The sequence below is a fragment of the Takifugu flavidus genome, chromosome 1 (assembly GCF_003711565.1).
Source record: "Takifugu flavidus isolate HTHZ2018 chromosome 1, ASM371156v2, whole genome shotgun sequence".
NCBI lineage: Eukaryota > Metazoa > Chordata > Actinopteri > Tetraodontiformes > Tetraodontidae > Takifugu > Takifugu flavidus.
Window position 1 is genome coordinate 14,858,143 of NC_079520.1, and position 16,358 is coordinate 14,874,500.

Sequence of the window (16,358 nt, forward strand, 5' to 3'; positions counted from 1 at the left end):
TATCTTAAGTGTTCACTCAACGATTTGTTAGATGCCAACATTGTACATTTGCTCTGGTAAAACTATTTGACACCCACCTCAGTAGGTTCCATACTGTACCAGGGTCAAAACAAGCCACATATACATTTAAATATTTATTCATTGTTGACATGTTGACATTTCTAATCAAATGCAGCTAAAGTCCAAGTATTTATTCTGAGTAGAAATTAAAATATAGGTAGTAATGAACTAATGTTATGTTACAATTACTGAACCACGATAACAAAGGATGGTAAAAACTCAAGTAACAAATTACATCCTACTAAATAAGACTGCTATAATAAGTGAATAACATTTTTGTCTGTCTCTGTTCATTAACCAGGATTAGAATCAGGACTGTGCAGTTGGATTGTTGTGTTCTATTCTCTCTGAAAGAACCTTTTTGTAATCAGACAAATAATCAAGTATCTCCCCAATGACTTTACCTACCTTACTGTGGATTTCGCTAAATAGTTATACACATCATACAAATGAATCGGCGTGTATGATGCACACTGGTGCTCTCTTTCTCTCCATTCTGCCTTACCTGTCATTCTTCTCTTCCTCTACCTGGTTGGCCATCGAAAGGAGGTCTCCTCCACACATACAGTAAAGCAGGTCCTGCAGCAAATGTCTTTCTATTTTAAAAAGAAAATAACCAAGTTTTCTATTGCCACTGTTGCATAAAACTTATTCCCCGGGGAGGGGGATAGGCTATTTAAATAAAGTTGAACTAAATTGGATTAATTAGATTTTGATAAGCTTTTTAAATAAAGTTGAACGGAATGGAATCGAGGTACTCGATGCTCCCTTCAGGTTCCTGTGGTCTCTGTTGGCCATCTTATACCTATCATACCTATCTTATACCATGTTGTGTTGATTACATTAATTTACTTCATTAAGTGCACATTCTTTATTTTGTGCTTAACCTTTTAAGTTGGTATTCTCTGTCTTCCTTTGTAAATATAATCCTATAAAGCCGACGCGCTGTGTGGTGAGTAAATGATAAATATGTTCAGATATTCCACTGGGACCTGAAGTAGGCAGTGACATCATGTCTTTATGAGGCCCCGCGAGGCCCCTCCCTGTCCCGCTGACATCAGCCGGAGCTGCTCGCTCTCCTCCAGGAGACCTCGGTGGATCTCCGCGCATACGCCACGTCCAACAACAACAGCGGGCTTTAGGATGTAAAGTCTTTCCCCCCTTTTATCGCTCCTCCCGAGGGCACAAAGCCTGCTAACAAGGTAAGCTGTTGTCCGTAACTGTCTTTCGTGGCGCGACTGGAGCAGTTCAGCGCGTTCAAAGTCTTCTCGGTGGGAGAAAATGTGCTGCTGGTCCACCTGGAAGCACTTTTTCACGGGGAACAAATAGCCGCAACTTTTCAGCTCGTGAAATCGAGATAAATCTGTTTCTTTTGCGGCGACGTTGGTGGGTGAATAAATGTCCGGCCTCCCCACCAGCTGTAAGCTTTTTACAGATTCTGTGTCGTGTGTTTTTGGACCATTTTGAGGTGGTGGGTGGAATGTGTCGTCCACGCTGTAAGTCTACTGGAACAGTGCGCGTGCGTGCGTTTGTGTGTGCGCGCGCGTGTGTGTGTGCAGCTGCATTAAAGATAGAAATATGCTCTATTAAAAAGTTGAATCAGCCCTTTTAAGTTCCCAGCCTTATCAGAATGTGTAACAGTAATAACTGAACCGTATTACTAGTAATAACAGTACTGTTGGACTGTAATACAAAAGGTGATTTCACCCCTATACCGGTGGTCTGTGTGGGCTACACTGGTTGCCATGGTATTGGAGCACAACACCACTGATATCTATTGTGTCTTTCTTTCTGACTGCATCATTGTTATCTTTGCTACATTGTAATGTGTTCCACATTGTTATTTAAAAGGTCCAGTCCGCCTAAAGAACCCCAACGAGGAAATTCTGAAATGGGAACAAGAATGGCCCAGTAAACGGATCTTTTCTGGATTACTGAAAAGGCAAAGATAATTATCTTTCGTACTCTTTATTATTCCTCTTATCAGCGCTTCTGAAACGCTGCTACTTATCATTTTATCTCTTTCATTTTTATGAACATAATGGAATAATCCTGTATTACATGGTTATAAATACATCGGAGTCCAACTACTACCTGTTCAACTACTACGATAAAAGTTTATATATCCTAACAATATAATAATGCTACTAATAATACATTTATTACTGGTCATAAGTCTCCCTTATGGATAAATTTGGAGATGCTAAACCTTTCTACGTGTCCTTTAAATGGATCTTTCAGTTGGAGTTGAGGAACGTTAAGTCCTGCAGGGTTTGGTGGCTCCTTTAACAGCAGCTGTCATTTCCCGTGATTGTGGAACCTTTTATTGGTCTTGATCGTTTCCCTGTGATGTGAAAATATGCTGGACCGCTTGCCCACTTGTGAGTTTTGCTAATGTGCTTATTTACCCTGAATAATTATAATAATTAGTGATAAAAGATTAAAGTAGAAGTCTCTGTCTTTGGATTTGGCTTGTGAAGTTTTTTTGGGGGAAAAACAAAACAAAGGCCCTTATTAAAAAATCTTTTATATGATTTCAAATCATTTCTGTAAAGACATTTGAGTTTGCTGAGAGGAGTTTCCTGATTGATTACTTTAGTACGCACAGTTTCCCTGTGATTAGTTAGCATGGTTTTATCAGGCAGTGAAGCAGATAAAATGGCTAAACTGGGAATCTGGTTATATCTGTGTCTGTGCTGCCAAACCATTCGTTTCTGTCTCTGGACTGAACGGCCTCAACTTCCAGACTTATCATAAAGTCAGTGCAACAGTTTGTTTTTTACTGTTTTAACACTTGTTCTGTTCTTAGCTGTGTGTATTTTTTTTGCCATGCAAGAGGATTGTTGTGTTGTAAATGATAGATCAACAAGTTGTGTTTCCAGCAAATTTGAACAATATCAAAGGTTGTTAGATTGTTGCAATTGGAATTATTTGTAATTCATTCTGGTTTACACATGTTTTTATAGTCTGAAAATATCATTTGAGCTGTGTCCTTTTACCTCAGAAGACTTCGTCGCGTTGTCTTTGGGTAATGGAACAAGTTCCCCTGCAGATATCACCTAGAGGGGTTTATGAAGCCCCTCAAAACACACCAGTGGGTTAAGAAGTCCAGCTCATCTCTGATATCTGCCTGGTAACACACTTACCAAGTCATATGTAGAACTATCATCTGCATATATTTCCTTTGATCCACAAACTAAACCCAAGCGATAGTATGGAGTGGGTTGCACCTAAGAACATCATGACCCTTCACCTTTCCGACTGGACTGGTAGAGACGTGCTCACCAGTAGCACATTGGGCATATTGTCGTATTTACATAAGCAGTAAATTGTTTCCAGGGCTGCTTGAGACTGTACTGGGAGAGCAGGCAAACTTCCTCAGCATGCAGCTTATTATAAAAAACCTACCGGTAATATGATGTCAGTGCCTTCTGCCCTTGGAATTCTTTTGTCTCTCTGCTGCACATCTGTCTCTCTTTAGTCATTTTCATTCGCACCAACGTGTCCCAATGTTTGCGGAGAGGTGGAGTTGGATCCTTGTTTGGCGGTTTAGTCCTGTCTGCTGTTCCAGCTAAACGACTTTCTTATTGTTTAAGACTCCATGATGGAGCAAAGCTGCTTTTTTTTTTTTGCTGCTGTGATTTTAGAATGTTTTGGTGAATGTAGAAAACCCAGCTATATTTAAGCTCACTTGAAATGGCTGGCTGTCAGGCCTGAGGGCAGAGCCGCCATTGTCAGAGACAGGAGTCCTGCTGTGCTGTGCATCAGATCACTGCTGGGACTCCAGGACAGATGTGGACGATCTGTTGTGGTGAACGGGTTCCTGTTCGCTGGCCTGCACAGCAAAGAACCTCTCCAAGATGGCCAATGGGGAACTCTACAGGCTTAATGTCGTTAAAGTAACCGTTTGATTGAGCAGAGCTTTAATCACTTTCTTTGTTTTTCAAAACAGTGAAGGGCTTATCTTATTTTTCTGTCCTGCTCCGTAGAATAATATAGAGTTTAATTTGGAGCTTTACATTCCTCACATTCCTGACTTTATCCCTCTACCCCTTCCACATTTGTATGTTTGTATTGTGAAATAAATGCAGGAGCAGGTTTTAAAAAAGAACACATTTATGTTTCTAAAGAAAAAAAGGTCAACATACTGAATTTTAAATGTTTTAACACCTACATCTGTTGTTTCTTTTAATGTCTGTGCTCTAATTATGTTGCTGAGGGTCGGAGACGTTCTAAATCATGACACTGCAAATTCTTCATGTAATGTTATTGTAGAATTCTTTGAGGCTCTGCTGCTGCAAAAGTAGCTGATTCAATTTTCACCTCTTTTCTGAAAGGAACAGTAAAAAGTGTAATTTTGCAACACGCTACTGACCATTCATTTTAGAGACATTATCCTATAAGCTACTTATTATTACACAATGTTTTGATTAGTCTTGAAGCTTTTACTGATGATCTATGCTAATCTACCACTCAAATAAAAGTAAAACACGCAGGCTTTTGCTTTTTTAGGATCAACTGAGATGCCAAGTGATGTCCATTGTGTTTTGTTTGCGGCGTTATTATATTTAAGTCAGCAATATTTATGGCTTACCGAGCAATAGTGTGACGACTGTGATTTAAAAAGTCAGAATACGACACTGGAGGCCGTGTTTTGAAGGAAATGCTGTCGGGAGGGAGAGCAGCAGAGATCTGGCCGCCTCTTATCACAAAGGCATTTCCTGCGCAGCCGCTTCCTGCTGAGAAGTAGCTGTTTAGTTGCTAAGTTATCACAGCAAATATTCGTTTCCCACTGTTACTTAATGAGAAATAACAGTGTACTGTACAGTTGAACAAACACAGCCAGCAACTTTCTGCTTTTTTTGTCATATTATTATTCACAATGTTGATGGGGCTCATTCACCGTCATGCCACGCCTTATTCTATATTGCTGATTAGAATGGGGGCTACAGAACACAAAATGTCAGTTTGGTGATCTCTAACTAGTGACGCCTGGTGTCATTAGTGTGTGTGGACTACACTCTTACCATATTTACAAAGAGCTTTCACCAGCAGTCGGCTTTGCAGTCCCGCACTCTGGCGAAAGAAAGCTAACCATGCTAGCTTTGTGTGGTCAGCATTGGCTAGTTTCATGTGTCCATACATGCTGATCAAATACAGCCAGAGAACAACTAGCTGAATAACAGAACGCTGTGGTGGGGAGCCATGCCTCGTAGTCACCAAGCCTTATCTCCAAAGCCATAAAAAACCCACACTGAAGAGTTGAAGGGAAAGTTTACAGTTTGCTTACAACATTGAAGTGTACAAAAAACCAAGAAGTAACAGGACCAAAACTTGAAGGACATTGGTGACTACATATAAATACCACTATTTTCTGTCTTTCAGAGATCATGCTAAGATGCTGACAGCAAAGGACTCCTCACGATAATCAATAAAAGAACCAAACCACAAGTTGGGAGTGCAGCAGTTCTGAACATGGCCGCCCATCGAATCAGAGCAACTACCACCAACGGCTCTTCTCTCCCACGCTGCAAATCTGAAGGAACGCTCATAGATCTGAGCGAAGGCGTGTCAGAAGCCAGTCTCGCAGATGTTAAAAGTAAGTCCAACTGAAAAAAACAAACCTGTATTCTTTATTTTACGTATAGTAATTGGAACATGTTATGATAATATGAAATTATATATTTATTAATGTTGCGGGAGCACGTGGTCCTATAGTGTCACTTTACCTACTTTAAGTTAGTTACTTTGCTTTGATAAAGCTCAAGCTTTTAATGAGTTAAGCTAACGAGTTAATATTTAAAATGTATATCTTTACATTTACACTAAAAGCAGAGGGGTTTAAACAAAAACCTGATAAGTCATCTGTGAAAAGAGAAGGAGTGATCAAAGGAATTAAATAAATAAGTAAAAAAAACACTAGGAGCAGCTAATGTTGCCGTTTGCCTTTTGTTTTAGCACCTTCACCCAGTGCCTTACAACTTCATGCCACGGCCTCCTTTGGTACCGCAAAGGAAGTTATAGCCATTAAGGACTATTCCCCGTCAAGCTTCACCACCCTGAAGTTCTCCAAAGGAGACCGTCTCTTTGTCCTTGACTCGTCGGGAGGAGAGTGGTGGTATGCCCATAACAACACGGAGATGGGATACATCCCTGCAGCCTACGTGCAGCCAATCAGTTACAGGGACTCTTCCTTGAGCGACAGTGGGATGATCGACACGGTGGGGGAATGTAATGAGGACGCAGCCAAAGAACTTGACTTTGTCGGAGAGTGGCCGGCGGTTCATCTCAAGCCAGCCACCTTCCAAAATGGAAATTCTTCTGCAACAAGTCATACCTCAACAAATCCTTTCCTAAACGGGGGTCCTGAGAACTCACGAACCACTAATGAGAAGTCCGTCGACCTCCTTCTGTTTGACGCCGCCGTACCCTCAGTAACCACGACTACCAGCAGCACCAACACTTGCATTTCAAACATGAGTCCTTTCATTCCTATTGCTGGGATGGGAGAACCCTTAAGCAGGGACAACCCTTTTTTCCGTAGCAAACGCTCCTACAGTTTGTCCGAGCTGTCCATCCTGCAGTCCCACTCTGATAACCAGTCGACCTCCAACGGCTTTTTTAATGGCCTTAAAGCACCAGTACCAGAGCAATTCCAAAGGAGGGAAGATTTCCGTACAGCGTGGCTCACTCACCGCAAGCTGGCCAGATCCTGCCACGACTTGGACTCACTGGGTCAGAACCCAGGGTGGGGTCAAACCCAACCGGTGGAGACCAACATCGCTTGCGTGCTAGACAGTTCAGGTGGAAACGTTGAACTTCCAGACACAAACATTAGCGTTCACATACCTGAAGGCCACGTAGCTTTGGGGGACACCCAGCAGATTTCCCTCAAAGCTCTCCTTGATACTCCGCTGCAGCTGAACAACGACCGTTGCACCACCCTGAGTCCTGTGGTTGAGATTAAACTCAGCAACATGGAAACCAAAACCCCCATCACCTTGGAGATGAAGGTGTCCGTCGTGGTGAAAACGGAGGCCAAGCAGACAACCGACGTGTTGTGCGTGAGGAGCGATTGTAAGGAGGGACCCTACGCTCCCATCCAGGCGTATGTGTATGGAGACACGGTCCAGGTGTGTCTGGACAACCTGGAACCGTGCATGTACATGTGTGTCGTGGCCCAGTCGCAGGTCGTATCGTATGACTCCACGATTTGGGAACAGGTGTTGAAAAAAATCACCTTAGGAGTGTATGGTCCAAAGCACATTCACCCATCCTTCAAGACGGTGGTGGCTATGTTCGGCCATGACTGTGCACCAAAGACGCTGCTGGTAAATGAGGCTAGCAAGCAGATGGAGTCTGCTCCGTCAGTCGTGCTGCAGCTGTGGGGCAAACACCAGTTTGTGATTTCCAAACCTCAGGATCTACATGTGGGCATTTACTCCAACATGGCCAACTATGAAGTGAAGGCCAGTGAACAGTCCCGAGTGGTTCGCGGCTTCCAGGTGAAGCTGGGCAAGGTCAGCAGGCTCGTCTATGTCATCGCCTCACGCAACACGGAGGACATTTCCGATTTTACCTTAAGAATCCAAATCAAAGACGACCAGGATTGTATACTTGCTCAGTTTTGTGTTCAGACTCCGACCCCACCGCCCAAGACCGGCCCCAAGTCATCAATACAGCGGCGCTTCCTGAAGAAAAAGGAGGTGGGGAAGATCGTCCTGTCCCCTCTGGCCATAACCACAAAGTACCCCATTTTCCAAGACAGGAAAATAAACAAGATCAAATTTGGAAAGTTAATCAAAACTGTCATCCGTCAGACGAAAAACCAGTACCTGCTCGAATACAAAAAAGGAGACTTTGTAGCTCTGCTGAGTGAGGAGAAGGTCAAGTTAAAGGGACAACTGTGGACCAAAGAGTGGTACATCGGATACTATCAAGGAAAAATCGGATTTGTTCATGCCAAGAATGTTTTGGTCATCGGCAGAATTAAGCCTATTTGCATCAGTGGGCCAGAACTCACAACCTCACTGTTAGTGGAACAGATTCTGAAACCCAGTAAATTCCTCACGTACATCTACGCCTCCGTACGAACAATCCTTATGGAGAACATCGGAAACTGGCGAGCGTTCGCAGACGCCCTGGGCTACGTGGACGTGCCCCTCGCCCATTTCTGTCACACAGAGTTGGACAGTGAACCCGAGAGGGTTGCGTCAGTGCTGGAGAAGCTGAAGGAGGACTGCAACAATACAGAGAGCAAGGAACGGAAGTCCTTCCAAAAAGAACTCCTCCTGGTAAGTTCCAGCCTTAACATGAGCAGTTCAGGCATTTTAGAGAGCGTGCTTTTAGAACTTTCTGCTTCTTCACTCTTTTTGGAGCATTTTCCCCTCTTTCAACTCGTTTCATGCTTATTTATTTTTGGTCAGAGGTCAGAAACGCCATAATTTACACGAGCTTGTAAACAATAGTTATGACTATTTACGGTCCAGAAAGCGTGGTATTTAACAGAGAATAATCAGAGGTGGTTGCTGAAAATAGGCTCTACAGTATAATTCATTTGAAGAATGTAGCTTTCTTTTGCTGAGCCTGGTTGTAAATTACACCAAACATTTCTTGTTGTGGGGAGACAAAGGCATGTAGCGATTTAGCAAATCTAAGACTTGTTTTTATGCTTAAGCATGAATTCAGTTGCACGCTCATTATAGAGTAAAAGTCCTGGTGGATGAACCAAGATTAACTAGTTATAGTTAATATGTTGCTGAGACCCTTCTATAGATAAAAGAAGACTCCCAGCAATTTAGTCTCGATTTTTTCTTCTATTACTCTTGAAAGAGACTCATCATACAATTGTTGCTAAAGTTTCTGATCTTTCAAATATAATGTAGAGATATAATCAGGTCAAGTCAAAGGTTAAATCTACGTCTATCGTTTCAGATCAAAAGTGTCTCCTTAAGTATGAATGATGAAAGGGAAAAAACTACCAAAGAAATGCTGTGAAGAGGGTTGAATATTACAAATTGAACAACTGATCAGTCAAATCACTTGTGGAATGACTTTAAAAGCTGATGTTTATGCTGAAACCTGACTGAGCTGGAGTAGCTTTGCATCAAAGAATGATCTGAAAGAGCAGGGATGTGGAGGCCTGAAGAAGAGTCATCCATACGGACCTTGAAGATGAGCCCAGGATCTCTTACTGAATGCAGGGAAGATAAATATATATCATATAATAATAATTGAGCTTCATCATGAGCTTCATCTTTATATATCTTCCACATATCACCAAAATATCAGACAGCAGGGCACCTTTACCTGGTCTGTGTGTGTGTACATGATTAGCCATCGCAGCGGTTTTAGATCTTCATGGTTCCAACAGGATTTGACGCTCATGATTTGAGATGAACCCACCCCAGCAGTGGCGACCACTCCTCCAGAAGGGCGAGCACCCCTGTCCCGCTCAGACGGGCATCCTCTGCCTGTTGGGACAGAAACGGCGTGCTTGTCATTCCTCTGCGCTCTCTTATCTCACTGCTAAATTAACCAAAGTGCAACAGAAATAGCTGCACCGTTGGCTCCAGCTTTTGCCCCCAGCTTGGCGGCACACTCGCATATTCTTTGTCCTCTGGGGTTAAAAGTTTTGCTCGGCTGAATTCCTGAGAGTGACTTATATGATGTACATGTTCTGGAAAGCATGTGGCTTTGCTGTTGCTGAATGGACAAATGGAGGGACAGATTATTAGGACCAACAGTTTGCAATATGTCAACAGTATCAATCTTTTTTTTATTTTTTAATTACCGTATTACCGTAGTTACCGTATATTTGCTCTGTGAGAAGGCACAGCTACCCTCAAGACTCACACAATGGTTAGGGAAGTCCTTTTGACTAGAGGCGCCTTTGTGTCCGCAGTTTGAGCTCCTGTTTACAATCTGAACAATGAGGCAGGAAACATCTGTAGTCCTGACTGACAGGTAGACAGACAGACAGGTAGACAGACAGACACACACACACACACACACAGACAGACGTTTCTCTCATCCTCCAACAATAACCACTCATCACAAACTCAATATGACAGCGATTCAATTCAGATCCATCTTATTACCCACAATTCCCCACCTCTGGGATGAGTTTATTTTAGCGTCATTTACAGGGAATGGTGCACGCGCGGCACCATTTACCTGCTGCACGCTCCATGGTGAGCATGTGCTGCATCTTCAGAACACAGTAGTTCCATTACTGGCTATATTTAGTGAGGGAAGTATTTCTTTTTTCAGAGACAAAAGGAACCTCTGGGAAGCTGAAAGAGCAAACCAGTCCACCGGCAGCAAATATTTGCTGAACCAATTTCCCCTTTCAGTGTGTTTGCTTTGGATATTTTCCCAAATAACCCATGATATCAGCGAGCAAATACCTTACAAAGAAAGGTGATAGCAAATGGCTCCCAGAAACAGCACGACATAACTCTCTTCATGTGTCTAGAAGTGACCTCGGTCTAAAAGGCTGGATTGATCCAGTCAATGAAATATTATTGCGCTGTGCGCTTCACATTTAGCGTGTTGCTTATTTGGTTCTGAGCATAGCAACCCTTGGGTGTCCTGCAGTCTGTTCCTTCAGAATGTTCTTTCACATCCATTTCAAACCTTCCTCTCAGTTTGATGCCTTTAGAAATCTCCTCATAGGAGTTTTCTGTTTCTTGCTGAATCTTTTTTTCTCTTTAGGGTCTTTTGAAGATGGATTGTCAGGGTCTCGTTGCCAGGCTGGTCATGGACTTTGTGCTCCTCACCACAGCGGTGGAGGTGGCCGGACGCTGGAGGGAGCTGGCTGAGAAGCTCGTCAAGGTCTCACGCCAGCAGATGGACGCGTACGAAGCACCACACCGCGACGGGAACGGCGTGGTCGACTCAGAGGTACGTTGGCCACAATCGCTTTCCCTCGTTTGCTTTTGCTCAGGTTAAACTGGATTAAAAATGACCGCCGTCAGTTCAGTTTCTCCCAGCAGTAGTAGTCAGAGCCACTCGAGGTGCTGTGGACATACAGGTGTGTGACATTGTGTGTGTGACCAAGGGCTTTGTTTTTCATTGGTTTTTATTTTATTATTTTGTATTTTTGGTTTTGATTGTGAGTTCGGCTTCTACAAAGACATTTATAATATAATATATTGTTTCTAGGTCCAAAGGCTTCAAAGATTATTTTGATAAAGTCGGCTGGGTGGAAGTGTGGTCGTTCTAATGATGCTAATTTCAGTGGTCAGATAAACGTTGCTCGGCAAGATACTTAACCCCACATAGTATCTAAGGCTACGTCCACATTGTATAAAATGTGTGAGTGTGCAAGAATGCATAAAGACTTGAACGTTATTTGGGTGTGTTGTTCTTATGTAAACTTTATCTTTACAATTTTAAAATCATTTGCATCATGTTTAACAAAGGTAACTAATAAACATTTCTAACTATCAAACAGAAATGATGTATTGCTTAATAGTTTCCATTGTAAAATAGTTTCATTTGTGAGTTGTGTTGCTCCATTACAGTGGGATCTGCTGTATATTGTGGTGCGCCTGTATCTCCTTGGTGTGACATTGATGGAAAAATACAACTTAATTGAGAAAGTGTGATATCCTGCCCCCTGGCGCTGAGAGATTGTAACTACACTACTTAAAATGGTGTGGGTTTGCGTGTCAAATTGGCTCAATGAAGATACTCTAAAGAAATGTTATAAAGCTTCTTTTAAGGTTTTGGAGGATTGTTGCCTACAGGCAACCATAATGTTTATACCATCATGGTGTATAGAACAAGGAAGAAGAAAAGAAATGAATAAGGCAGGGTGTTTATTACTGCCTGCTTTGATTTTCAAACAAGAAAAATTCTTTTTCAGGCTTCAGGAGTGTTTACATGAATAGCACCTCCTCTGTACTTCGAAGCTTTGACTCTCATAGTTCTTTACGCTTCACGACAGACGCTTCAGCCTCACCCTGTGTTCTCTGTGATCTGGTGTCCTGGCCTTCATTAAGCCCCAGGAAACAGAAACACTGGTACATTTTTATACCAAGTGCTACACTGGGCAGGCTGCCCTGCTCAGCGTTCTCTGCAGACGCCCACTCACAGTTCCATCGGTCTTTGCTCCACCAGCAGGCTGCTTCCACAGGTGTTCAGCATTGGCGTGTTTACTGTAATGCAGTTATTTCATGCCTGCTTGGTGATTCCATTGCCTCAAGGAAACCTGCTATTTTTCATAATGGTAGACTGTTGCCTCTGGGCAAGTCAATTGTTCATTAATTAGGTTTTAGCATTAGAAAACCAGTCCTGCGTTGATAAATAGTCCCCACATATTACCGAAAAGGTCTGCAAAGGAACTGCTTCAACATGGATCACAGAAAGCCATGTAGAAGCAAAAGCATTGTGGTTTGTTCCCTGTGGACCTGCCTCTTTTAGAAAATACTGTTTTGTTCAAGAGGATGCATCGTGGAGATGTAACAGGTCAAAAGTGGGATGTTGCCTGAGGGCAACATGGGATCCAGAATCACACACACATATGGAACCAATGTGGTCATGCTTACACATGCGTGCCATTACAAAACATGAATGTTAAATTCAGTTTCAGCTAGCTCTGAGCCTGTAAGGTAGCCTAAAGACTCTGCGATATATACATTGATGCTATACAGATACATTTTTGCTCCTTGTATCTAGCCTTGTCTTCATGATCCCTTGTTATTCTAGTTATGGTCACCATAGAAATTGTTTACATGTCACCCTCATATGTGACCCCCTGTGTTCCCGTAGGCCATGTGGAAGCCAGCATACGACTTCCTGGTCACATGGGCTTCTCAGATTGGTGACAGCTACAGAGATGTGATCCAGGAGCTGCACACAGGCTTGGATAAGATGAAGAATCCCATCACCAAACGCTGGAAGCACCTGACTGGGACGCTGATCTTAGTCAACTGTCTGGAGATCCTGCGCTGCTCCGCCTTCAGCCCTGCCACTCAGGGAGAGGATGCCATTTGAAGCCCACACCTGAATCATCCTGCCAGCCTCTACTCGCATCAGCTTGAGCATTTTATAGTTACACACTTACACTTCCTCCATCTCGGTGGCTCTGCTGATGTCAGACTCCTACAACTTGTGCCTACATGAAAACCACCAGATTTTCCAAACAAACACCTAAAATGCAGCTGATAAAACACTCTAATTGTTATGTATTTTTGTACTGTTGCTATGGCACATTTATGGAAGATGTTCAATTCTTTAGTTTAACAGTGTGGACAATGCCACAATAGACATATTTTAACAAAATCATGATGTTTATTCTTGTAAATACTTAGCTTTGTCAAATCTGTTGTATTTATTTGTATATTCATAAGAAAAACTTTTCTTCAACATTCGAAACTGTGGTCTTTCTCAGATATCTCGAAAATTAGCCTCCAGACCTGCCACGTCAATTAATCATGCTTAGCATGTTGTTGAGACCCTTTGCCATAAATAAAAAGTCAGTAGTTAAAGAATAAGTTCAGGTTTTATTTTTTTGTAACAGCTTAAACGGGCTGAAGCAGGTCAGACCAAATCTTTGTGGCAGAAGGCGTTTGGTCTGTTTTAGAGTAATCGCACATCCAGACAGCAGTCGGCACTATTACTCAGGCAACCGCGGACTTCACAGAAGATCCAACTGAAGACTGTTTCTGTGTCGTGTCGTGGAGGTCAATTTCTCCTAAAGAGGCACCTGTCATCACAAATAGGAAAAAACGGGAGCCGCAACGTTTTGAAAGTTTACCTTTTGTAAACTGTAAATGAAATCCCAAAGCTCTGGCTAGCTAAGTCAACATGTTTAGAGATTCCGCATTTATTTTACCCGATGTTAAAGACAGCGTTTTACGTATCACTCTCCATACTGGGCAGTAATCGGCTCCATCCCGTCCAGTCCACCTTCCCCACTTCAATCCCGCTCTTTCTTGCCATTAATCTTGGACCAAAAACAAAATTGTACATGTTGAGTCTATTGATGTAAAGACTGTGAAAACTTCAAAGTGGGATCCTACATAACATGGTGGCTATTCACTTTTTTACTGTTTATTTTGTTGGAGGAAAAAAATATATTTGTCACCTGTCTGGCTTTAATCTCGTGTTCATATGTATCCAGAAAAGAGGAGCTGGACCCAGGGCAGGTTCAGGCTGTTATTTCTTACTAATTTGTGTCACCTGATCACTGATCACAGTATCAATACTTGAGTACTCACTTGGGCAGCAGGACGATGTGAGAAACAGACGGACTACGGTTGAATTAAGGTAAATAAAGTTAATATGCAAATAAAAGAAGTCCAGAATACCACAAAATGTAACGCTCTGAGCGTCACATACAGAGATGCTGCACACATTGTATTTATTTAGGATAAAGGAAAAAGGAGATCGGCTCACTCAAAACATGTTTTATCAACTTGGAAGTAGCTTCGTGTGTGTCATTAAGACCCTGTTGGGTCATGGAACTCATAGGGGGTTAGGGTTGGATTAGGGTTAGGGCCTAACCCTAATGCTAACCCTAACCCTAATGCTAACCGTAACCCAACCCTCTCCACTCATTCTTACACTCACTCACACACACACACATTAGACCTTTCTAAATATTACGTTAAAAAACATTACGCGCGAATGTGCGCGTAAGTGCGCGCGTGTGTGCTTTAGGAACTCAGTTACTTACACACTCACTCACACACACATGCACAATATACCTTTCCAAATATTACGTTAAAAAAAACATTACGTTCGGGTGTGCGCGCATGTCCGCTTATGTGCGCACGTGTGCGCGTGTATGCGCGTAAGTGCGCGTGTGTGCTTTAGGAACTCATTGACTTACACACTCACTCAATCTCACAATCTCTCACTCATTCTCACACTCACTCACACATAGAAACACACACATGCACATTAGACCTCTAACCCTAACTCCAACCCTAACCATAATGTTAACCCTAATGCTAATGCTAACCCTGACTCCAACCCTAACCCTAACTCCAACCCTGACCCTAATGCTAACCATAACCCTAATGCTAATGCTAACCCTAATGCTAATGTTAACCCTAACCCTAATGCTAACCCTAACCCTAACTCCAACCCTAACCCTAACCCTAATGCTAACCCTAACCCTAACTCCAACCCTAACCCTAATGCTAACCCTAACCCTAATGCTAACCCTAAACCTAACCCTAATGCTAACCGTAACCCAACCCTCTCCACTCATTCTCACACTCACTCACACACAGACACACACACAAGCACATTAGACCTCTAACCCTAACTCCAACCCTAACCATAATGCTAAACCTAATGCTAAACCTAATGCTAATGCTAACCCTAACTCCAACCCTAACCCTAATGCTAACCCTAATGCTAATGTTAACCCTAATCCTAACCCTAATGCTAACCCTAACCCTAATGCTAACCCTAACCCTAACTCCAACCCTAGCCCTAACTCCAACCCTAACCCTAACCCTAATGCTAACCCTAACCCTAACTCCAACCCTAACCCTAATCCAACCTAACCCTAATGCTAACCCTAACCCCAATGCTAACCCTAAACCTAACCTTAACCCTAATGCTAACCCTAATGCTAATCCTAACCCCAATGCTAACCCTAACCTTAACCCTAATGCTAACCCTAATGCTAACCCTAACCCTAATGCTAACCCTAACCCAACCCTAACCCTAACCCTAACCCTAATGCTAACCCTAACCCTAACTCCAACCCTAACCCTAATGCTAACCCTAACCCTAATGCTAACCCTAAACCTAACCCTAATGCTAACCGTAACCCAACCCTCTCCACTCATTCTCACACTCACTCACACACAGACACACACACATGCACATTAGACCTCTAACCCTAACTCCAACCCTAACCATAATGCTAACCCTAATGCTAAACCTAATGCTAATGCTAACCCTAACTCCAACCCTAACCCTAATGCTAACCCTAATGCTAATGTTAACCCTAATCCTAACCCTAATGCTAACCCTAACCCTAATGCTAACCCTAATGCTAACCCTAACCCTAACTCCAACCCTAGCCCTAACTCCAACCCTAACCCTAACCCTAACTCCAACCCTAACCCTAATCCAACCCTAACCCTAATGCTAACCCTAACCCCAATGCTAACCCTAAACCTAACCTTAACCCTAATGCTAACCCTAACCCTAATGCTAACCCTAACCCCAATGCTAACCCTAACCTAACCCTAATGCTAACCCTAATGCTAACCCTAACCCTAATGCTAACCCTAATCCAACCCTAACCCTAACCCTAATGCTAACCC

At 42.8% G+C, this 16,358-nt stretch overlaps 1 protein-coding gene and 1 long non-coding RNA gene across 4 annotated transcripts; one reads left to right on the plus strand and one right to left on the minus strand.

The window, feature by feature from the left end:
• The first annotated feature begins 1,101 nt into the window (after window positions 1-1,101).
• On the plus strand, window positions 1,102-13,562 carry LOC130523187 (SH3 domain-binding protein 4-like). Of its 3 annotated transcripts, XM_057028236.1 has the most exons (6): window positions 1,109-1,262; window positions 1,912-2,002; window positions 5,446-5,659; window positions 6,019-8,354; window positions 10,777-10,965; window positions 12,838-13,562. In XM_057028236.1, the coding sequence occupies exons 3-6, from the start codon at window positions 5,536-5,538 to the stop codon at window positions 13,060-13,062; spliced, it is 2,874 nt and encodes a 957-aa protein (XP_056884216.1). In that variant the 5' UTR covers window positions 1,109-1,262; window positions 1,912-2,002; window positions 5,446-5,535; the 3' UTR covers window positions 13,063-13,562. The 3 variants fall into 3 exon arrangements, with proteins under 3 accessions (XP_056884206.1, XP_056884216.1, XP_056884225.1); XM_057028226.1 differs by lacking the exon at window positions 1,912-2,002 and having other exon boundaries at window positions 1,102-1,262; XM_057028245.1 differs by lacking the exon at window positions 1,912-2,002 and having other exon boundaries at window positions 1,116-1,272; window positions 5,459-5,659; window positions 12,838-13,443.
• Window positions 13,552-14,260, minus strand: LOC130523364 (uncharacterized). Its single transcript, XR_008949875.1, has 2 exons — window positions 14,156-14,260; window positions 13,552-14,014 (listed from the first exon to the last, which is right to left on the minus strand). It is a non-coding gene; the product is annotated as an uncharacterized LOC130523364 (long non-coding RNA).
• Between the last annotated feature and the right edge of the window lie 2,098 nt (window positions 14,261-16,358).

Bases quoted from the DNA above. Each gene is read 5' to 3' on its own strand.
- LOC130523187 (XM_057028226.1), top strand. From the start codon at position 5,536: ATGGCCGCCCATCGAATCAGAGCAACTACCACCAACGGCTCTTCTCTC. The intron at 8,355-10,776 runs GTAAGTTCCAGC...TTTTCTCTTTAG, and splicing joins TCCAAAAAGAACTCCTCCTG to GGTCTTTTGAAGATGGATTG. The intron at 10,966-12,837 runs GTACGTTGGCCA...GTGTTCCCGTAG, and splicing joins ACGGCGTGGTCGACTCAGAG to GCCATGTGGAAGCCAGCATA.